This window comes from Podarcis pityusensis (genome assembly GCF_964106645.2).
Source record: "Podarcis pityusensis genome assembly, chromosome: 11".
Lineage (NCBI taxonomy): Eukaryota > Metazoa > Chordata > Lepidosauria > Squamata > Lacertidae > Podarcis > Podarcis pityusensis.
The window spans coordinates 24,984,976-25,009,037 of NC_138036.1; the positions used below are offsets into that span (position 1 = coordinate 24,984,976).

The 24,062-nt window shown below is 38.7% G+C and overlaps 1 protein-coding gene and 1 long non-coding RNA gene across 7 annotated transcripts in view; one reads left to right on the top strand and one right to left on the bottom strand.

Moving 5' to 3' along the window:
- The window catches only part of LOC308458573, a 95,626-nt gene that overhangs the window by 45,841 nt on the left and 25,723 nt on the right, over positions 1 to 24,062 (bottom strand). The gene's annotated exons all lie outside the window — the stretch shown is intronic.
- The window catches only part of KIF2A (kinesin family member 2A), a 45,624-nt gene that overhangs the window by 20,667 nt on the left and 895 nt on the right, over positions 1 to 24,062 (top strand). For 2 of the 6 annotated variants that reach the window (XM_080972604.1, XM_080972605.1), the window contains exons 7-21: positions 908 to 1,003; positions 2,220 to 2,274; positions 6,227 to 6,389; positions 8,452 to 8,542; positions 8,991 to 9,054; positions 10,330 to 10,421; positions 10,637 to 10,779; positions 12,103 to 12,307; positions 16,301 to 16,411; positions 17,960 to 18,027; positions 19,361 to 19,474; positions 20,059 to 20,209; positions 21,582 to 21,683; positions 22,271 to 22,406; positions 23,238 to 23,883. In XM_080972604.1, coding sequence (XP_080828730.1) covers positions 908 to 1,003; positions 2,220 to 2,274; positions 6,227 to 6,389; positions 8,452 to 8,542; positions 8,991 to 9,054; positions 10,330 to 10,421; positions 10,637 to 10,779; positions 12,103 to 12,307; positions 16,301 to 16,411; positions 17,960 to 18,027; positions 19,361 to 19,474; positions 20,059 to 20,209; positions 21,582 to 21,683; positions 22,271 to 22,406; positions 23,238 to 23,323 — 1,677 coding nt within the window. In that variant the 3' untranslated portion in view covers positions 23,324 to 23,883. Of the gene's footprint in view, positions 1 to 907; positions 1,004 to 2,219; positions 2,275 to 6,226; positions 6,390 to 8,451; positions 8,543 to 8,990; positions 9,055 to 10,329; positions 10,422 to 10,636; positions 10,780 to 12,102; positions 12,308 to 16,300; positions 16,412 to 17,959; positions 18,028 to 19,360; positions 19,475 to 20,058; positions 20,210 to 21,581; positions 21,684 to 21,800; positions 21,960 to 22,270; positions 22,407 to 23,237; positions 23,884 to 24,062 lie in introns of those variants that run through there. The other 4 variants (XM_080972606.1, XM_080972608.1, XR_013977161.1 and 1 more) reach the window with 3 other exon arrangements.

Here is a 24,062-nt window from a genome sequence, read left to right on the forward strand (position 1 = left end):
TCAGTCTCTTATTGACGTAACAAGAAATATTGGTACTCAAGCAACTTGATGTTGTACTGATGGTCCTAAGCTGCTGAAGATTTTTCTGTCCCTAGTTGTCAGAAATTAGCAAGGAACAAACTTTTTTGTTCCTTTTCATGAAAAAGAACTTAATACGCAGATTGTAATTTTAAAGCCTGCATGTGTGCTCTGATGCTGATAAAGGGTGGGAGTGGGTTTTCATGTTGGGAGCAGCTGAGCACCCGGAAACACCTTACCTTTGAAGTCAGTTGGACTGCCTTTACTTATTCAGAAAAAGCCAGCTTATGTTACAATGTGCCATCCAGTTTGAGTCCTTTAAGGCGTCTTTGAATATTTTGCATCTAAGTAAATCAAGCAGAACATGAAAGGGTCTGGAGAACCCCCAGTGTGGTGCCCAGTTGGTGTGGGGAGAGGAGGGATTGGTCCCTTCTGGACAAGAAATGCTTGTGCTGATGGAATAATCAGAAAGGTGTAATGTTGAATCCCTCCCTTATATTTTTTTGAAGAAGAAAATGTAGTTGATATATTTTGGGTGTTGTTGAGCAACAGAAGCACTTTTGAGTGCTCAACTTAATTAGCCAACTACAAATCCATATTAATGAGGAGCGGTTATCAGTATCTTTGTCCAAATGATTCAAGTATACACGGAATCAAATATATTTTACATAGGAGGGTCTGGAAAAGAGAAGGAAGCTTATGCTTTGTTCCAAGATGAAATATTAGCAAGCATAATTTTTGCAATTCTTTAAAAAAAAGTTTGGGAATATGTCACGAAACTGGCAAAAATGTTGTTAAATTGCAAACAAAAAGGTATCGTATCAGAAGATAATGTATGAGAGAGAACTATTCTATCTTACAAAGTTGACAGCTATTTCCCCCCTTTTAGGAAGTTGATGCTACAAATCCAAATTATGAAATTATGTGTATGATCAGAGATTTCAGGGGGAGTCTGGATTATAGACCACTGACAACTGCAGACGCAGTAAGTTTTGCTTCAACTCTCACAGTGTGAGAATTTGGGAAAGTTTAAAATAGTAAATGACAGTGTGATGTGGCCAAATAATAAACACCATATTTATTCAAGTCTAATGCACATCTTTTTCTCTCTTTTTTGCCAAATTAAGCTGCAAAAAATTGGGTGCGCATTAGATTCTATGGTGCATTAGACTTGAGTAAAATATGCAGCTCACTGCTGGCAAGGTGCATGTGCGGCTGTGCACTCCTCAATGGAGAGGTGGGACGGAGTCTGCACCCACTGCTGGCTAGCGGGCCCGCCTTGCCTGGCTCCTCTCCTTGCCAGACCTGTAGCCACCTCAAAACTTTCAGCCTGTCTGTTGTAAAGAGTACACCTTTTGCCTATGCACATTACATTCGCCAGCAAGTTCTTCTTTGCTTTCAAGGTTCTGAAAATTGAGGTGCACATTACATTCGATGACACATTAGACTCGAGTAAATACAGTATGTGGTGAGGCTTATATTGTAACTGTTGTATTTCCGCAAGCTTTTTGGTTTTAATATCCTCTACATTGACAAAGATATGTGTGGGTGTCATATATTTTGGTGAGCTGGGAACTGGCAAATCTCAGTCATGGCAACCTGTAATCTCAGAGGCTCCTAAATGCACCTTTGAGATTACAGTAGTTATGGCTGGAGACTGTAAGATCTTAATTCTTTTTCTAAACCTGTTCCTGTTTGTGATAAAAGTGGCCAAGCATAATATCTGATCAAACCTTAACATGAATAATTATGCAGATGGCTTGCATAACAAGTAATTCAAATAGCAACATGCAAACATTTTTATCACTTTTCAGGTGTTTTCCAAATGGCCAGAAGAATCTGCATAGACCACAATGATATTGAGCATAGTCCTGAAAAGCTGTAAGGAATATGTCCTGCAGTTTGAGCTTTTTGCTCTGTGGAGGGCTGAACCACATGTGTCTACAGTATTTTATTTCAAGGTCACGTGTGAGGCTTATCTCACTATAGATACTTTTGTAACAGAGTAAACTCATTGAAATTAATGAACCTGTTAGCTGTCTATTAATTTCAGTAGAACTAAGGTTGGGTATAACCTGCTGCTGAATCCTTTTCTTTTTGATCACGTACATCACTATAATTATTGAAATAAACTGTCTTTAAGTTTCTGTTTCAGAATTGGTTCAGAATTACTAATTTCATTTACTCTTTTTTTTTTTAAGATTGATGAGCACAGGATATGTGTGTGTGTAAGAAAACGACCACTAAATAAAAAAGGTAGGCCTCTTTTTAATATGCTGGCTTTTATCTAGTTTCTGGGAGGTGGGTAATAACTTTATTTTATATTTGTCTTGAGGCCACATGCTGAGTTGATTTTTTTCAGGCTGCCCCGAAAGGTTTCCATAAGGGAGGGTGAATAAGTTTTATCAAGTGGGTACTAGGATAACCAAGCATTTGGATTTCTCCTAGAGCACATTTGGAGCCAAGCTACTGATAAAAAATAATGGACCATTTCTGGTTTACACACACACACACACACACACACACACACTATAATTTTGGTTTTCTGGATGTGCTTGTATAGGCTAGATTGAACCCAGAAACCTTCTTATTTGGTCATATCTAGAAGTGATGTCTCCTTTTAGCATGGTTCTGTACATATGGACATCACAATCTGTAAAGAGGGCCTGTCTTTTTCAAGGTCAAGGTAACTTACACGAAAAGTACAATAATCAACGAAAAAAGGAACTCTCCCTTCCCTTCCCTTCCCTTCCCTTCCCTTCCCTTCCCTTCCCTTCCCTTCCCTTCCTTTCCTCTATGTAAGACCGAGTAGCAATACAGACTTCGGTATCTAGAAGGATTTCAAAAAAGTCTTCACATTCCCTCTGAAATGCCAAGAGGAAGGCAGGCCTAGACTATTTGAGTTCTCTAAGTTAAATATAGTACCCCCCCCCCCAAAAAAAGATGAAATGTTGTGGCAGTATTTTACCAAAGTGAAGGTTATTTTATTCATCCAAACCTCAAATGCCTGGTTCTATGTAAGTAACACTTCTGTTCAAAGAAACGCCTAGTTTATTTAGAAGCTTCTAATGTTCCCATAACTAAATTAGGTATTAGTGTAAATGCTGAAATTGTGATGGAATTTCTCTGGGGAGGGGAGTGCTTGGGAATTATGTAATGAGATGGTTACATAATGTTCCATTTGAGTGTCTTGTGAAGAGCAATGATGCATTAAATATTATGATGCTAGCAGCACTGTAGAGCGCATTTAGCTATAACTTAAGTTCTGGGCATATTTGGCTTTCTTCATGCAGGTCCTTGAGCATCACTTTGAATATCATGGTACTATGGTTTGGAGCGATGGTTCTCATGTTATCTCATATAATGATGAAAAAATTACCTCTGCAATAGAAATCAATTTAAAATTTGGGGTCTGGTTAATATTAGTCCATGATTAATCAGACACTCCCTCCTCTTCCATCAGTCTGTCCAGGTTCTAACCTGCAGTCATTGCCAACATGCAGTTCTAGGGCTCAGACGCATCTGGAGTATCAAGAAAATAGGGACTGTCCCACATAATTTGATAACCTGTTAATCATGGCAATGCCAATGCCAAAGCCAACCAAATAATGTGGGAGAAGAATACATCTTTCTCACAGGAGCTGGCAAGAGTAGGAGAAGAGTTGATGTATCTTCCCCCAATTGTAATGGGGCTTATCTATCTATCTATCTATCTATCTATCTAGATAAGGGCTTATCTATAGTTGCCTTTCCTCTGCGCTTTCTGAGTACCCTTTTTTTCTTTTTGCTCTGGAGCTTTACCTGGAAGAAACTTGCTCTTTATAGCTCAATCGGAGCAAATGGCAATCTGCTGAAAACCCAAATTGCTGCTTTCTCAAATTTCGCTTTAAAGGGTGGGTTTTTGTGGGGAGAGCTCTGGAGCACAGAAATCAAAAGTGGGGGGGGCACTCTGACATGAAACTTTAAAGCATGGACCTGTGTCTGAAAGAGTAGGGAAAACAGCAGACCAAAAGGCAAATGTGGATAAGCCCATAAGAGATATGGGATGGGGGAGAGCACTTGCACAGGTTGCTGAACACTTCCAAGGCTAGGAAGGCAGGGCTGAACAGGAAACATTCTGGAGCTCAGCTTATTTTGTCGGGAACCGAATCCAGGTGGTAGATGGATGACAAAGGGCCAATTTCTAGCACTAAGATAACTTTGGAATTATCCTGGTCTCACTATGTGTAATCAGGATGATCTCACACCTCCCATAGATTTCTGTATGGCCTCAGTTGAGTTCACGACCCACCGTGTCTGCTCCTTACCTGGGGAAAAGCTGGGTGGAAGTAATAAAGTGCTGCTGATGCTTTCAGAGGGTGGTGATGGGGATTCCTCCATATCTATACAGCAGTTGTCAAGGCCATCTTGGTAGTTTCCATTCCTACTTTGGCTCTTTCTCTACCCTTTTCTCCTTTGTATTCCTCAGATGGGGGAAGGGAAGTAGCCTGTTTTTCTATTCAGCTCTCTGACTCATATCTGAAGACAGAGGGTCTGTGACAGCTTCCCTTTGATGTGCTGGACAGTCCATTGATGTGGAAGTTGCCCTACTTCTCTACCCTTCAGTTCAGAATGAGTGTAAGCATCCTGTGGTTATATAGGATGTTACACATTGACTATGTCACAGAACTGTTGGAGCCTACTATTTTTCAGTCACCGGATTGTAATGTAGATTTTATTAGGAATGTAGGCTGTATTCAACCAGTTGATGTATTAATCAACTGAAATCTAATTAGTTGTAGCCATTTACACACACACACACACACACACACACACACACACACACTCTTACTGCCCTTCACTGTAAGGTCCCAGGGCAGGATACAACATTACAAAAAATTTAAAACAACCCACAGGTATAAAAACAAGGTGGATCCAAAAAACATACATCTCAGGTGTCAAAAGCTAGGGCCTTCAGATTTGCAGCTGGTCCCCATATAGGATTTGATAGGATTTCATTTTCTCTGTCCTCACCAGGTTTGATTGGGCAAACTATTACAAGACAATATATTGAGGAGGTTTGGTGCTATAATAAAAGTTTATTTAATCAACTTTTCCAGAATTTTCACCTGGGCATTCTAGTTTTTAAAGTGAAACATGAAATGTGAGCATCTTTAACTCTCTGAACTTAAAAATATAATTCACTCAGTATTGTAAAACCTGAAGTTCCAACTTTATTCTGAAGGTCTGAGTGACTAAGAATACCCTTAATGTTTTCATTTATAATGTAATGAGATTCATTGTAATCTTCCTAGGAGACAGATCACAATCTGTTTATCCTGCTTGTATAACCAATATTAGCTAAATTAAACTATAGGGAGATGTGTGTCTCTGTTGAGTTTTGGCATGCTACTTAAGATGTTTAAAAGTTGTGAATTTGTGTATTCAGATAATATTTTTTTTAAAAGAACAAAATTGGGGTCTAATGGGCCTTGAAGTATAGTCAGGTCTGTAATATAGTATGCCCTATTGAGCTTTTTCTTTCGAGTAATATTTTTCTGTGTTTCACTTGCAAATATAGGGCAGAAATTTCCATTTTATTTTCCTGCCGCACTTCTCTCAAAGCTAAATTTTGGTTGCTTCCCAGTAACTGGGTGGTTAGGTGAAAGGTCAGAATCAAAACACTTCAATGTAGAGCTCTTTGTATGAGAAACCTCAATATATTCTGATTTCTGTCCTGAGGGGTTTTTCCCCCTCACAGAAATAGGACACATTAATGCATTTGACTGTACATACAAAGCACCTTTTGTTTGCATGTCTCTTGGAACATTGGGCTTTGTGTATGTTGTTGCTGACTCAGGCATTTCATACAATTAACAATAGCTAATATTGATGAATGCACAAACTGATGAAATCAAGTTGGCTATCTCCTGTTCCCTTGAAGATGGGTAATGATTTCTTTATGTACTGTTCTTGCAACAAGCTATTTATGCATGCAGATTAAAAAAAACACAAATAGACTGAAGATGATTCTAGTTTAAACTGAACAGCCTGAAAATACATGTACATATGTATTTTTTTTCTTCCAAAGATGCACATTATAGCAATACCAGATTCACATAAATTGCTATGAAAAGATTTAACTATTTTGGATGTATGACTAATGTCTCAATTAATTGTGAAGTTTGTATATCGAAAAAAATTAATTCACATTTAATTGCTTTTTTAGAAACTGTAATGAAAGATCTTGATGTAATAACAATCCCTAGCAAAGATGTTGTGATGGTACATGAACCCAAACAAAAGGTAGATTTAACACGGTACTTAGAAAACCAAACTTTCCGCTTTGACTATGCCTTTGATGACAGCGCTCCTAATGAAATGGTGTACAGGTATGTGTTCCTTGTCCCCATTTTGAAGTTTTTTGCTGTTTTCTCCTGTCAGTAAGCTGATGTTCTGTTTAACTTGGATTCCTGTGTGTTGTTACTGCAATTCCTATGTGTTTGTCTCTTTTTCTACTTCGTCCTCTCAAAAGAACATATTTTCCTAGTTATATTTAAACTATAATAGCTTTATCCATTGTGAGTGTTTTTGTGTCACTGTACTGGGCTTCCTGCTTCTATTGTGCTTCGGTGTCTCCCCCCCCCCCCCCCTGCTTTTGGAGGCAGAAGATAATTACACAAAGGGGTTAAGACCTCATTTGGAACTTGAGAGGCAGGTCAGACTTGAAAGATCTGGGCAGAAGGAAAACAGACTCTGCTAGGGGTTTCTTGAGAAGCTGCTGGTATTTTTCCAAAGTCAGAGAGGCAAGAATAAGTCTGGAAATGTGCTCCTTTAATGCCACTTCTCTTAAGCTAGTTTGAAAGGAAGGAAAGGCCTGAAAAATGTGCAAATGGGAGGGAGTAGGTGGCAGAAAGAAAGAAGAAAAGGTTAGTCCTGCCTACTTAGGACTGCCATCCTGCCTGCTGCTTGGCATGCAGCCCCTGACAGATTACCCACAAGTCAGTGCAGCTCTTGGCAGAAACGGTTGCCCATCTCTGCTCTTCGTGGTACAGTTTGAATCTCAGTCTCCTTCTAGGACCAGGAGGATCCACAATTCCATCAATCGTTACCACTTTCCCACTCCTGCAATTAGTACAAACAGAGAATACAGAAATGTTCAGAAGCTCCAGGTCAGCACTGCAGAGCAAAAGGGCTCTGTGTGCATCATTTTAGGTCAATAGGGAGTGCTTGTTTCTCTAGAACAGGGGTGGGGAACCTTTAGCTCGGGGGTCAGCAAACTTTTTCAGCAGGGGTCCGGTCCACTGTCCCTCAGACTTTGTGGGGGGGCGGACTATATTTTTTTGGGGGGGAATGAACAAATTCCTATGCCCCACAAATAACCCAGAGATGCATTTTAAATAAAAGGACACATTCTACTCATGTAAAAACACCAGGCAGGCCCCACAAATAACCCAGAGATGCATTTTAAATAAAAAGACACTTTCTACTCATGTAAAAACACGCTGATTCCCCGACTGTCCGCGGGCCGGATTTAGAAGGTGATTGGGCTGGATCTGGCCCTTGGGCCTTAATTTGCCTACCCATGCTTTAGCCTATAAGCTAGTCTTTGTCGCCCAACGGGAGAGGTCTGATTTGGCCCACGAGGCCATATCAGTTATCTTCACTTGGGACGTCAGCTGATTGAAGGCAGGATTCAGTACCTCATTAGCTGTGAGTGTCTGTTGCGAGGAGGGTACAGGTATCTGCAGTCAACACAACAAGATTCATCCCTCTGTTCGCTGGCTGATAAGTGGGGGTTTAATTCTGCCAAAGAAAACCTGTAAAATGCAAGCAGCTTATTTGCAGTTTCTGTAGCAGTGGTGACTGGGGTGGGCAGCAAAGGGGGAAAAGGTGAGTCTTTTTTGCTTTGGCCCACCCCCCACTGCTGTTGGAAGTGTGAGAAAGAAGCCTGCAGAAAAGAACTTATAGGAATGGAGGAGGACCTAAAGACTTCCTTTGGACTTCTGAAAGCATTATTTAGAAGGCAGAAAATAAGATCTGACTGCTGCTGAATCCAAAGTTGAATGTAATCTGTGTCAAAGTACTCTACTACTCTTTTTTTTTTTGTTTAAACTGCAACAGACATTTTCAAAGATTGCTTTTGATGTTTTTGCTTGGAAGGGGTTATGCAAGCTTTATTTCTTATGTAAAGTTTTAAAAAGCTATTATACTAGGCACTCTTGGAGGAAACTGATTTTCTAGATCCATTTCAGTCAAGGGTTTAGGCCTGGTTTTGGCACAGAAACTGCTTTGGCTAGTTAGCTTTTGTTCTTGTTTTTATTATGCATTTTGTGTTTTTATCATGTATTTTATGCTCTGAACCACCCTGAGATCTAAGGATGAAGGGCGGTATACATATTTAAAAAATAATATAATAGCTATGTTTTTCTTTCTTTTATTTCTGTGCTAAAGGTTTACTGCAAGACCACTAGTAGAAACAATATTTGAAAGAGGAATGGCTACATGTTTTGCTTATGGACAAACAGGCAGTGGAAAGACCCATGTAAGTATTTCTGGTGAGCAAGACATGCTATTGAAGTGCTTTTATTATAACCTGATAACTAGAAAAGCTTTGAATGTGTTAACAACATAATTGACTCTCTTAAGGGCAAACGCCTCTCAGGGACTGGTGATACACTGTAAAATTTTGTCCCAGGTCCCACTTGTGAACCTACTTTATGGAACTTTAAAGGCTGCTTGCCAACAAACTTCATTAGAGTTAGAAACACACACATACATTCTTAGAGTGTCCACTGTTCCCGTCACTACAAAATGCTAAAGTACCGTAATCTGTGTCTTAAGGGAGCAAATCCAATTGTTGTTTTTACACAAAGCAGTGGGTCTTCTCAATGAAAATAGTTATTCATGCATGACCCTTGATAACGAGTATGTGATGTTTGATAGTTGCCGTTTTCATGCTGTTTATTTTATTGTATTATATTTGTCTTTAGACAATGGGTGGTGATTTTTCGGGGAAGAACCAAGACTGTTCAAAAGGAATTTATGCACTAGCAGGTATGTCCTTTGTCTTTGGGCTTGATACAAGAGAGTCTGTATCCTGTACGTATAGCTATACACTTTATGGTATATGGGTACCACTTAACATCTGAGATTGAGAGATGTAATACTATTCACTAAATGCATGGTTAAGTTGGAAGTTGGACCTGTGCGAAACTGCAGGCAGAAGGAAACTGTCAGCAGGGGACTTGCCTGCTTTTTCACCCCACTGCAGCTTCCTGCATTCCCAAAAGTTGTTTCTGTGGGTCAGGGCAGCCTGTGGATTGGGGTGTGAAGGGATGTTGGGTAAAAGGAAGCCACTGAAAATGGGGCCAAAACATCTTGCAAGAGCAGTATCCCTCACGCAAGGTGCTTCTGTTTTATTTTGACAGTTCCTCTTGCACCCCATCCCACTTTGTTCTGGAGGCTCCTCTAACCATCAGAAGTAGCTTTTCTGGAGTTACTAGAGTAACAGAGGGGACGCGGGTGGCGTTGTGGGCTAAACCACAGAGCCTAGGGCTTGCCAATCAGAAGGTAGGCAGTTCGAATCCCTGTGACGGGGTGAGCTCCCGTTGCTCGGTCCCTGCTCCTGCCAGCCTAGCAGTTCGAAAGCACGTCAAAGTGCAAGTAGATAAATAGATACCACTCCGGCGGGAAAGTAAACGGTGTTTCCGTGTGCTGCTCTGGTTTGCCAGAAGCGGCTTAGTCATGCTGGCCACATGACCCGGAAGTTGTATGCCAGCTCCCTTGGCCAATAAAGTGAGATGAGTGCCACAACCCCAGAGTCGGTCACGACTGGACCTAATGGTCAGGGGTCCCTTTACCTTTATAGTAACTAGTAACAGAAGGTTACTATGGGAGAGGGTTGGTGGGGAAGCATCCTTTCATGTCCTTTCTTGGAAAGCTTATAGTCTAACAGTCTAGCTTTCATCCTGTGAATCTCTTTGCATTTTATCAGCTTCTCTCCAAAACAAATGCTGTGAATTTTACCTGTAAATTTATGGCCTATTGTACAGGGTTCTTGCTTGCTTTACAGAAAGCTAATGCATGTGATGCATGTTAAACACACGAAAACGCTATACAAATGCTCCTTTTTTATGACTAACCACATGGAACAATCCATGCTACTATGTGAACATTTGTCACGGATGCTTTAGTGAAATTCTTGCATTATAGGGGGTTGACTAGATGACCCTCAAGGCCCCTTCCAACTCTACAGTTCTGTGATTCGAACAGCTGTACATTTAACACATTTTCTGTCACTCAGTCGATCTCTTTTTCATCTATTCACAGCTAGAGATGTCTTTTTAATGTTGAAGAAACCAAACTATAAGAAACTAGAACTTCAAGTATATGCAACATTTTTTGAAATTTATAGTGGAAAGGTATGTGATACATACACATATATCTATTTTAGAATAAAAGTCTTATCTAGCAAAGCTTTTTTTGTCGGGAGTTCCGAGTTTTCGTCTCTGTATTTAGATCTCTTTTTTTTTGCATGGCTGAATTGTTTTGTCAGACAGGACTAAAGTAATGTTTTAAAGACCCCTAAATAAAACAACACCTCTTCTCCCTCTCTTTCCCCTGCTCCCTGCATAAGGTTTTTGACTTATTGAACAGGAAGACGAAATTGAGAGTTTTAGAAGATGGTAAACAGCAAGTCCAGGTGGTGGGATTACAGGAACGAGAGGTTAAATGTGTTGAAGATGTACTCAAGCTTATTGAAATAGGCAACAGTTGCAGGTAGGATTTTTTTTTAAAACAACCTGGGAGTTTACTTGCCAGAAGAAAACACCTGTTCTGTAATAGCTACTGAGAAATAGAATGTGTGTGTGTGTGTGTGTGTGTGTGTTTTAGGAGCAGTGTTGATTTGTGTTATCAGCTTACTGTCTTAATGTTTTGCTAATTTATTGACATATTGTTACATTATTACATCTGGGTTTCCAACTAAGACTGTAACATTCAAGTTCAGGCTTAAAAGAAGTTATAACTAGTACTTGCATTGTTATAACTACACTCGCCCCTTCAGTCTGTGTTTAACATTAGAGTAAATTCTTTGAAGGTGGTCCAACGCTGATTTTTAACCCTTGTCTGACTAGCTCATATTGTAAGAGCCAATTTCCCCTTGCGCTGGTGTGGTTGTAAGGTTCAAGGAACGTATTGACACATGTATTGGGAGTGTAACTAAGTACACATGTTCTGGAAGGAGGTTGTAACAGAGATTGGTATTGTTGTTGCCAAACAGGGGTCCCTGGACGCTAAGTTATGTCTCTTTCCTACGGTATTTTTGATGACACCAATATTAACCTTACTCATCAACACTTTTTTCTATATCTGTTGGTTGCTGCTTGTCTAGTGATCTCTCAAGGATGGAAGGGCACATCTTGTTATTCTACGGATCTATGGTTTTAAAAAGTAATGTTCATTGCCTTTTTTTGAAAAAAGTGACTCATAAAATATGTGCCACCATGAGTGATTTGGACTTCTCCGACTTTGCTTCAGCTTGGGGGCTCTGTTTGTGACTTAGCATGACCAAACAATCTCATGGTTGGCACATTCCCACTAAATATAAGTATTTGGCAATAATCATGATGATTTAATATGGTTGGTATTAGTATGAACCCTGTATTCCACTATGGAATTTATTTTATGCCGCTCATTCTTTTTCAAACTTTCTGTGATTATTATGATTATTATGATTTTATGATTTTATTTTTTATGACTGTTTTATTCTTTCTTTTACCTTGATGCTTCGCTTTTGTTTACTGTAAAATAAAAATAACTAGTACTTCCTACTAAGATGTAAAAATATTATTAAGTGAATTGAAACAAACGTGGTTCAATGAGTGGTATAAGAGGAAAATACAGATGCTCTTCTACCTCAGTTCATGCCATAGTTGAAGATAGAGCGTAATTGGCATATGTGTACTACAAATGAGCCCCTTGTTTGTTTTTTATTAGAATAGAACCTAAAGTGTGCTTTAAACTACCAACAGATAGTGTAAGCCTGACAAGCCTTGTGGTGATGTGTAATTCAGTTGCGTTTCTCTCCTCCCTTTGCTACAGAACATCTGGTCAGACATCTGCAAATGCACACTCATCTCGAAGCCATGCAGTGTTTCAGATCATCCTCAGGAGAAAAGGGAAGCTGCATGGTAAATTTTCATTGATTGACTTGGCTGGAAACGAAAGAGGAGCTGACACTTCCAGTGCCGATAGGCAAACACGACTGGAAGGTGCTGAAATTAACAAGAGCCTTTTAGCACTTAAGGTAAAAAAAAAAAAGCCTCTCGTTGTATTTGTACCAAAGACCCCCCAGTTTTCCATATTGCAGCAAATGCAGAAACTTCTGAAGGTGATATTTGCCTTCCATGTTTAATATGTGTGTTGTTACATTTGTACATTCAAAGAGCTCTGAGCATTACTTTAGATTTGTGGTTGATTTGAGAGCTAGGTTAAGCTGCAGGAGACTGATTTACCCAAAGCCAAACACCCAGTTTGCTTCCTAGCTTAGCAGTGATTTACTCCTGGCCCTCCCACATTCAAGCTACTGAAATACACGGATGCTGAAAATTTTCATAAGGTTAGGTAGCTTTGTAGACCTCTGCCTATACTCATACATGGTTTGTGATTTATGATAAGAATCTTGGGCTGTTCAAGAATTGCAATAGGTAGCAGTCAAGTCCTCTAGCAGTTGGTGGTCAGGCACAGACTGAAACTGTGGAGTCGGACCACAATGCGGAGGGCTTGCTCAGCAATAGTAGGAAGCCAGAACTGTTAAGCTGATATAGGCCAGGGTCTGAACATAAAGCTTGGTACCACTCAAATGTTGTTGGACTACACTTTCCATTAGCTCCAGCCAGTATGGGCTGTGGTTAGGAATGGTGGAGGTTGTAGTTCACAACATTTGGAGGGTATCAGGTTTTGGAAGGGCTGCACTTGGGTGCTAGCTGTAGGATTTTGGCATGGGGCTTTTGATGCTATCTGTCCATTGTTTCTGGTAAAAGACTATGGTCTCTTTGGGTAGTTGACTCTACATGTGTATACACATGTCCATGTGTGTGTGGAAGTGGTATGGGAATGCTCCCATACATACTACATCTCTTTCCCTCCCTTTAGTCTGCAAGTATTTATTGATAATATTTATTTCTAGAAAAAAATTATCCTGCCAGTGTTATACAAACTCACCTTTTTTGTCAATGTACATAGATTTTCTGTGTGTGTAAACCAGCTGTTGCTTTCTCTCTCAAAGAAAACCCTGTATTGGTCTTACTAGATATATATCAACCCTAGGGAAATGTCAAAATGTAGGATGAGCCATCACTATAGCATGGAAAGAGGCAGGTAGAGCAAATAGGTGCAGCTCTGCTGTAAGTTTCCTAGGGAGTAATATATGCATAAAAACGTGGTTCTAAGTTTATGGTTGTGTAATTAACACAATTGCGCATGGGAGAGAGACAGACAAACAGTGTGGACTTTGCCTCTGTTTTGGTTTATTGTGCATATTTGGTATGATTACAAAATACACCGATACATACTGCATAACTCATATTTAACAATACAATGAAGACTCTTGTGACACTTTAAAGTTAGTCCTCTAGAAATAGTGACACAGTCCTCTAGAAATAGTTACTTGATAATACAGTACAGCTGCCCTCAGACATGCCTAATTTGACTAACCAAATAATAAAACAGAGCTTACACTGATTTGTGCTAACAAAATACAACCAGTGCATGGCTTCACTGTGAGAACAGGTTGTTTTTTAGACAGGACAACTTGCAATTAGCACAAAATATATACCTAATGGAGACACACCAAAATGTCTTATCCTGCTTTATAACCCTATCCCTTGTTTTGCCCTTTCTTCTTTTAACATTTTGCAGCTAGATTCAGTGAATAAATTGGGTCTGAACATAAACAACAGCTTCCTCCAAGAAAGGCCAAATTTTAAAGCTCTTGAAATTTAGTCTCACACATTTCCTCCTTATCTGTAATGTAGCTATTTTGCTAGTATGCACTTCTGCAGTTTGTGTAGCAAGCTGAAAGATTTAATTCCACATTAAATATCTGTAATGTACATATTTGTATTTATGTGCATTGCAAATTCAGTGCATGGAAAGTATCCAGATTTCGTGTTTATTTTTACTTAACTGCTGTGAACTGTTTTGCTGTTGCTCTGCTTTGTTTGTCATCTTCTAAATGTCATTAATTATATAGGGGAGCAAGAATAAGCAAGCAGCTACAGATGTTCCAAATTACTGTTGTCAGGAATAAATGGAATATTTCTAACCGAACTACTTAATCTTCATTTTCTGACAGTCTTTGTATCATGAGAAAACTGAAGGAGTTGAAAATCCTCCAGTTCATTTGTCAAAACATTTCAATGCTTTTGAAATGTGGGCTTTGCCCCATTAGAAGTTGTCTGCGATGAGTTTCCTATTGTTGAAATATTTCAGAATCTGTTTACTGTAACCAAATAAGGGTTGCATAGTCAAATACTTACCAGTATTACTAGTGAAGAAAGAAGAATTACTTAAAAGTCATATTGTATTGCTGTTTCATAAACCATGTCCTCTTCTGGGATTTGATATTTAATCCTAAATGGAATGTACAGTCACACCTCTAGTTGCGCTAGTTTCATGTTGCGAATTTTCGGGTTGCAAACGCGGCAAACCCGGAAGTGGATACATGCAGAAGCGTTCTGCGCATTTCATGCATGCGCAGGAGCTCTCTATTGCATCACATTCATGCGCAGAAGCGGCACCCTACTTATGGACTTTTCGGGGTGCAAACGGAACCCCGGAATGTATTGCGCCTGTAAGTAGAGGTACCACTGTACTGTAAATGGCTGTAGCTCCATGGTAGAGCATCTCCTTTGTGACCAGAAGGTTTCAGGTTCAGTCCCTGGCATATCCAGGTAGGTTTGGGAAATACTTCCTGCCTGAAATCCGGAAGAATCACTGCTTGCCACACAGCTGTGGAACTGGGGAGCCCTCAGTCACTAGCTGGAGCAGAAAGATATGAGATGGGGGAGGCAGAACCTTTTAAGTTGGTTAGATAGGCTTGGGTGGGTATGAAGTTGTCCAGGGCTGCCTTTTGAATAGGGTTTTTTGGGATTAAAGGGCCATTATTTCCAGGTCATTGAGCAGGATTGAAGGCCTATTCTGACCAAGGCAATGATTCCATTGAAATAGCCCAGGCATAGGCAAACTCGGCCCTTCAGATGTTTTGGGACTACAACTCCCATCATCCCTAGCTAACAGGACCAGTGGTCAGGGATGATGGGAATTGTGGTCCCAAAACATCTGGAGGGCCGCATTTGCCTATGCCTGAAATAGCCCTTTGTAAAAGGTTTTGAGAACCATGGCACAAAACTAGTCTGGTGTTCAAGCAATTTTATTTAACTTTAGAAGATGTTCATACATTTTCCTTTAAAAGTATTTTACTTTAGAGAGAAATAGCCAAAAATAAAAATTATTAGGTGAGGATAAAATTAATTAGTTTTTCCTTTCCTGGTTTGTTGCTCTATTAACATAAGCACTATCTGCTGGATCAGGTTAGCGGTGCTTTTAGTCCAGCATTCTGTTCTCACAGCGGCCAACCAGATTCTTATGGTTTCCCACAAACAAGAGCCTTCTCCCCTCCTGTGGTTTCTAGCCTTTGGTATTAAACCCTGCAGAATTAGAGCAGTGTTGGTAAGAACCTAACTAGCATAGAAAACCCTTGTGAGGCACAGTGGACACCCATTTCCTTTGGTTTACATTTTATACACAAAGAAACTATTAGCCTGGAGGATTTTTTAAATCTTTCTTTCTAAGCTGAGTACTGACCTAAAGATGTTTTTTTTTTACAGAATGCTGAACAGCACCTACAATAACAATGTCATATTAAGTGCTTTCTTCCTTAATCTCTGATACAAGTAACTTGTCTAGTGCTGCAAGGCTCCAGAAGTAGTGAAGAACAGTAGCAATTAAAAGCACTTGCCTATAGCTCAACATGTCCATGAGAGTCTATAGTTAATATTGTGCTCGGACTTAAAACACAAACTCTAGCAATGCCTAATTACAGTGCTTAAGCAGACTTAAGGTTTATTTGCATTTTTCTTAATTAGAAATACTGAAAACTGATGTAATATTTTAAGACTGGCTTAAACGAGAGCAACATGTCATCCAGTGTTTATCTGGTTTTGTTGGTTGCGCTTATATTAATATTTTTGCATGTGTCCTGTGGAGCACGAAAACATAAACATGTTTACTCTTACAGGAGTGCATCAGAGCCTTAGGCCGAAATAAGCCTCATACTCCATTCAGAGCGAGTAAACTTACTCAGGTCCTAAGAGATTCATTCATAGGAGAAAACTCTCGCACCTGTATGGTAAGTTTAGTGTGTTGCATTGCTGTAGAAAACAACAACAATCTATTAGTAGTAGATCAACTTAAATACACCATAGGCGACATACAAAAGGGATGGAAAACCCTGTATTCTCAGGTGGCACGCTAATCTTTAGATAGCAATCCTTAGCTGGAAGTCAGTACTGCTTCATAACCAGACCCATTGGTTCTCTCCTGATTATTTCCTTGGTCTTAAGCAGTGCTTTTTTTCTTTAAAAAATGTTTAGGGGTACTCCCATTTTGACTCAAAAAAATCACCATTTTATAGTTCAAATTGGGAAAAATAAAGACAGTAAATGGAGAAAAGTAGAAAGATTCACAAACTGTTTAGGGGTATGCGTACCCCTACGTACCCCCATAAAAAAAGCACTGGTCTTAAGACTTGGATTTAAAAATACCATAAGAGATGTTTATAACCAGTGTGATCTTTCCCTTTGGGGCAATTTGAAGATGGCTCCTTGATATGCTCAAGTTTCATAATATGGTTCCAAAAGCTACTTAACAGAATTAAGTTTATTCTATGGGAAGTGTTTATAGTTCTTAAGATTCCAACAGATTCCATATGTTGTTTTTGGTAGGTTCTGTTGGAATAACCTATTAGTCAATGTCATTTTATTTGTGGAAAAGGTTATTCTGCCCTGCATATGCTAGTATCTTATTTCCAAATATGCCTTGTGCAAATTACTCTCCTGGTTACTTGTACATAGAATAATACTGTTCGCTCCAGCCCAAAATTGCATATGTATTTGTGACTGAGACGGTGGGGTTAGAGAGACTGTGGTTGCCTCTTATGTTTTACAGCAGTGAGACTACCAAGTGTCATGAGAATTTGATATGGAAGATGCTAACTTGGACAGCTGAACTTTAATTTTTCAATATTCTATATCCAAAGTTAGTTTACTATTTTGTGTATGGTACGGACTGCCGTGTTGAAACTCAACTATACATTTTATTTAAATTGTTAAAGTTTGTGATTGTATTTATTTTGTTCCTGTTTTTGATAGTATTGTTATGGCAACTTGAATAACTAGGCCCTGTTTGTTTAAAACAAAATAAAGATGGCTGCCCATGCTATCTTACCTTCATCATTTTGATTATTCTGATTTAGAATTAATACTATCTTCTTTCTCAAGGGTCACCAAATATTAATAATAATTAATAATATTAATAATGGTAAGAGGTGAAGAAATAAGTCAAGAAATAATAATTAAAGTGGAGACATGTATTTATGTTTATTGCATATATCAATACCTGCTGGAAAGCTGGATTGGAAATATAATATATTAGAAAGATACCATATTGTATGGATAGGTAGGTGCTCTAAAATGTGGATTCATTTAAAACTGAATATAGGTTAAACACGTTATATGCATCACTTGGATATCAAGTGCTTACTTGAACACAATACTTAATATTTTCAGTGTGCATAAATTTAATAAATATTTCCTTCTTTTAAGTAATACAGATTTGTGCATATGCTCTTGACTGTTGTTGTCCTTGAAAAATAACTTTTGATATCCTTTCCTCCCAGATTGCTACTATTTCTCCAGGGATGGCATCTTGTGAAAATACTCTGAACACACTAAGATATGCGAACAGGTATGAGAATTTATATTTATATCATTGCATTCCCTAGCAGCATTCGAAACCTAGAAGTCTTTTTTCAGGCTTCAACTTCCTTATACTTTCTAAATTGCTATGAGGAACTACATTTATATCAGTACAGTTCACAGTTGAAGATGGCTGGCCTAACTTTATGCAGAAGGTCTGAAGTGGAGGTGAAAACAGGTTCTCCCACCCCAAATTTCCAGATCACAGCTGAGCATCATCTCAGTTTGATTAATTTATCCTTTCAGTCTGGAAAGAGGAGTATAGATCTTGAGGTTATGACAATAATAGTGTAGAGTGCATTAGTGAGTAAATATCTGTCGGTGTCCTATAAATATAGCAACAAGCAGACTAAAATAAAAACCTATTTTTTAGTTAGGCTGGCATTTTAACTGAATTCTGATGTTAGTTTAAAGCAATTATTATTTTCATTGTGTTGCATTTCTTGTACTTCTTACAGACATTTATAACCAAGCATTATATAAATTGTTCAAATAAATAACAATTTAAAAGGCAGTAATAATTATTTATAAATAATGCCGTTGATATATGTTTAGCATGTCTTTCTCTAAGGCAGCAGTGACTATTTGACCCTTAAATGCTGGGTTGTTGTTTTTTAAACAAACCACTTCTTCCAAAAGAAGAGCAGTTTATCTCTGGATCAGTCCTTGGATGGAATAACTGCAAATGTCAGTTGTTTTGTAGCAGGGTAGACATGTTGTGATGTTCACCAAGACACTGGGCTTATATAGAAATACTGGCTTCTTTGACATGTCTTATAAATGTTCATGGAATTTGCTTATGTATTACACAATTTAGCTAGTAAGTAGTATAAAAGTCTTTTGTTTTTAATATACCACATTCTGAGCATTTATATTAATAGTGGGAGACTTCTATGAATGAGCTGCATGACCACATAGTTCGTAAAGTGTATGATTAGAATAATACAACGACCTGGGTCATAATAGTCTGCTAAAGCTGCAGTGATTTGTTTTTGTTCCTGAAGTTGTACAAAGTAAGCTTAGTTTCGAGGCAATCCGTATGATGCATTATTGGGAATGTTGAACCTGGAACAATCTCCTTGCATTCCACCCAGCTCCATTCCACTCAGCTGTTGAAGGATGACCTTGCTTAAGCCAACATCCTTTGACTTCAGTTTCCCATCTTGTAGTAATGACTATTTTCTCTTGGAGGATTTGCCAAGGTTTATTTATGCCCTAGCAAGCGTGTTGCATAACTGACTGATTAAATATTAGAGGTTGTGATTTCATTGTCCTTACAAGAACACTTTCTTTTAATTTGCTGCTGTATCTTGCTGCTGCAGAGTAAAGGAATTTGGAATTAGTCCTTCGGACATTCCCTTCTCACAGGGTAGTGGCAGTCGCTCTGATCTCTCTCCTTCCTATGAGTATGACGACTTTTCTCCTTCAATCACCAGGTCTACTTCATTCTTTACATGGACTCTCTATTTTTTTTTAGTGTTTTTCCCCCCTCTTCAGCTGTGTAATTTTACAGACAAACCTTCACCTACTTTCCCTGTCTTGAGTCATCACCGCCTTTTTGTTTCCATTTTGTTTGACAGGTGGTGACACTGCATGGCCTGCAACTCATTTTCCCAATTATTATTCATCTTTTCTTCTTTTCAAACATTTCATGCCCAAGCTTGTTATTTCCCCTCATGTGTAAGATAGTGGTGATGTCAACTTTTGTAGTACTAGCAATTCTACATCTGAATAATTGAAGTGCAACAGTGATTCACTTTTAAATGCATGTGAAATAATTATAGTATAAAATAATAAATGATTCAAACTCTTGCAAGAGCACAATGTTTAATATTGTAATCAAGTATATTGTGTTTGACTCCTCATATTAAGGGTACACTCCTATTAAGGATACATTCATTCATGATGTTGACATCACCATTATTTATGTGAATTGCCTGTGAATTGATGAAGGGTTTTTTTTTTCTGTACTAAATGAATGGTACTCATTTTAAAATGAACACCTTCTTTGCAACTGTAGAGTAAAGGAACTGACAGTTGATCCCACTGGTGCTGGTGATATCCGTCCAATCGTTCATCATGCTCCAAATCAGATTGATGACTTGGAGGCACAGTGGGGTGTCGGTAGTTCACCTCAGAGAGATGATCTCAAACTACTTTGTGAACAAAATGTGAGTATCTGGCAAACCTCAGTGGCTCTTATTGCAGTAGAAATGCAATGCAAACATTTAGCCGATTAGTATATGTATATAAAGTTGCTTGGTGTGTTGTAAGGATAGCCTAGACTCTTTCTCTATTAAATAAAAACTGAAACTAATCATGTTGCATACATTATTCTCCTGCATTATAGTGTGTTGACAGAAATGTCTTTCTAGATTTTGTTTCAGGTTTTGGAAGGGGCAGATATGACCAGCCAGACATGACTCTAAAGAGCATTCAGGATAGCTTATATCCATAGCAATAAAATGAATATAAACAAGTATGAAACATCCACTTATACTCTCAATTTTGTTCATACTCTCAACTTTAATAAACCACTATCATGTTATCCTCAGACATTACCTTCTAAACTTAAAAAACCCCAACTTCTCATGCTTTGCCCTCCTAAGCAAGGTGATCACAACCTTCTGACTATATACTTCCATGTTTCTGTATTTGAAATGAGAAACCAATATATCCTTAGTGAGATGGGGCTCCCTGTCTTGGGCTGCTTTCTGGGGGTTTTCCTGTTGTTATTGTGTCTCTCACAGCTACAATAAACCTACCATTAAAATTATGGACTGGTCATTTCTTCATCAGAGGGCAAACGGGCAAATTTAGCAGCGGATCAAATACTTCCCCCCCTCACTGTAGATCCCACCTTAATTCTGTACATCCCACCTGAATTCATGGAACTCAAGGTGGCCCACGTGTGGCGGTCACTCATCCAGACACTGTCCAAACCTGCCTAGCTTCAACAAGGTGGTGCCCTCCAGACCATTCAAATAATTTGCTAGACAGCTCTTTGGAGCTTCTTTCTCACCATTTATATTTCATGGGCAGATAAATGCTATTGCTTCTGTATGGAAGAATATTTTAGTGGCCCTTTGGAGTAACAATATACTATTACTGAACTTGGCATTTTAGTCAGTAAACAAAGGGCATTTGGGGCAACCATCAGTTTTTGCTGTTGTGTGGGATTCACTAGAGATTTTATTTTTGTTAGGCTCTCCTGGAGATGCCTTGCCTATACAAACCAATCTCTTTCTCTGAATTGATTCAGGTTACCATGTTTTGTTACCTTCTTTTTTCTCGTTTTGTTTCCTTGTGTATTCTTGTAATTGCTCATTTTTTTTGTTTTTCTCAACTGAAGTGTATCCCAAAACTGGACTGCACTCCATACATTGTAATAAACTTATGAATTAGCCTTGTTCAAGAGAACATAAGCATTTGTCTTGCCGAGTCATGGATCAGTGTTCTTCAACATGCTGCTTTCTGTTAGCTTCTGTTATCAAAATCTTTTTTGAAAAGTAGAATTATATTGAGCCTCATTGTTTTTAAAAGGAGGAAGAAGTATCGCCACAGTTGTTTACTTTCCATGAAGCTGTATCACAGATGGTGGAAATGGAAGAGCAAGTTGTAGAAGACCACAGAGCTGTCTTCCAGGTAAACGTGGAGCGCTGATTAATACAGAGGCTGGGATCCGAAGAACTGTTGAGCACTGTGCAACCATGGGGCCTTTGGGCTTGTTTTTCTGAAGCTACAACTTCTCTCATCCCATAGGGCAAGGTTCCATTGACACTGAAGAGATTTTCAGAAACAGTTAATGATTGGGCATTGGAATTGGCACTGGGCATGTTCAAGCCCTTAGAAGTGTTTAAGTAGTATTTTTTATGTTGGTCAAACTTCCCAGTTGGGGCAATAAAAATGTTTTGAAAAGAACTACAAACAACTTGCGGTTTTTGTGCAGTTTTCCTAATGCTTATTTTTTCCACAGTGTCTTTGCAGCTTGATAGTTGTGTAAACTGCTTCATCCCTGTTTCCTAGTCCTTATCTGAAACACACTGAAGCTTCTTGGAAATCATTGAAACAGGAAACTGTTTGTATTTGATATTTATAAAAAGGTTCCATCATAGGAATGTTTGTTGAACTTATCAAAATTGTTTTGTTAATTTTGGCAAGTTTGGCATTGCACTCCACAATTTGTTGCCTGCAATTTGATTGTTGTATGTTCTATCTTTGGTTTTTATTAGGAATCTATTAGGTGGCTAGAAGATGAAAAAGCTCTCTTGGAAATGACAGAAGAAGTAGACTATGATGTGGATTCATATGCTACACAACTTGAAGCAATCCTAGAACAAAAAATTTACATTTTGACTGAGCTTCGGGGTAGGTGTTTATACCTGCTTAGATATACTTTTTAGATATTGAAGAATTTGTTGAAAGTGACAAGTGGCTTGTGTTAGCATTTAATGGGTTTCAAGATTTATATATTTTTCACACGCCAGTTTTAGTAGGGGGAGAAAATCAGTTGATATTGACAGCCATATAGTGGTTTATAAAGCAAATCTGAGGAGCTAAAATTTCTAAGCATTTCGATATGTAAAGTATAGTAGTGTAGCATGTGATCTCATTTTGATTACTGCTGCAGTGTTAAAGGATAGCAATGCATCATCTATTTCTATCTGCTGTGGTCCATTGCAGCCTTTCTTTTGACTTGCTTTTTAAAGAAACGCCTGGTTTCTTAAATCTCTAGTGAGCAAATTTCAATTTGCATCTATTGCTGCTTCTAATTTCATTACTGGTCCTGATGAACACATGTTCTTCAGACTTTAAATCTTGATCCAGACATTGGAAGAACTGCTGAAAGAGCATACCAAGCTCTTTTCCATTTGGTGCAGTTGTCCTGCTTTGATTGTATCTGTCTTAAAACAAAGTTGTCAGAATGGGAAGCTCAGTTTCCACTTGATCCAAAGTGGAATTGGTACTGTGTGTTGCATGATTACACCTCTGTGTGTTCTAATATGTGTTTTTATTTATACAGTACATTACTGAAATTGCATGTAGTATTTATTTACACATAATTTTATATGTTGCCTTTCTACGTTGACACATTCAAGGCAATTTCCAATAATAAAAGAGACTATGCCTCAAGGTCTGGGTACAGGAATTGTGCTAAAATTATTCAGCTGATAACTGACTTTCCTTTCTTGTTTTAAGATAAAGTGAAATCCTTCCGCACAGCGCTACAGGAGGAGGAGCACGCCAGTAAACAGATCAATCCGAAGAGACCACGTGCCCTTTGAGGCAATCTTCTGCTGCTAAAGGATGCCTGAGCCTTCATTGCTGTACCACCCCGTTGGTTGGAAATGAAGCTCTAAGAAGTCAACTACTTGAAAGAGCGAAAACGTTTGAAGTGTCTGTGGAAATGCCCCGTTTCTTCTTCCCCTGGCTGACATTTCAGTTGTGTGGAACACTCCTAAGATGTCTGCAAAATGCTTCTAGACCAGATAGCACAACCAGGCAGGTTTTGGAGATGGGAAGCACTTTTTGTTTCAAATGTTTTAACTTACTCAAAATTGTGAATTTTGTTTTGGAAATATTTGCCAATTTTTTAAAAATAATGAAGTAAAATGGTGGACTTGTAAAAAGAAAATTCACAGTATTTTGTTTCACTTATGTCAAGTTTTGTTGCAAAGAACAGCTGTGCAGTTTTGTATTTGCATGCATGCCCACCTCATCCGTGATTGTATATACCTCCTCTTCTAGACAGCTGTGCTCACCTCTTCCCATTTGTGCCTTGACCAAGGCGACTTGACCCTATACGTCCTCTCTAAAGCACAGCCTTAATAAATGACATTCCTTATTTGTCAATGTAAATTACTTTTATTGTGTGTACATTTTAATGTGTGTTTAGGTTTTCATTTTTCGTGACTAGTTCTTCATTTCACAGTATGTGCCATATCATTGACCTGGAATTAAAAACATGTTGGTGTGGATTGACGGCAAGCCATTCCATTTCCCCCTGTAAAAATCTGGAATCAT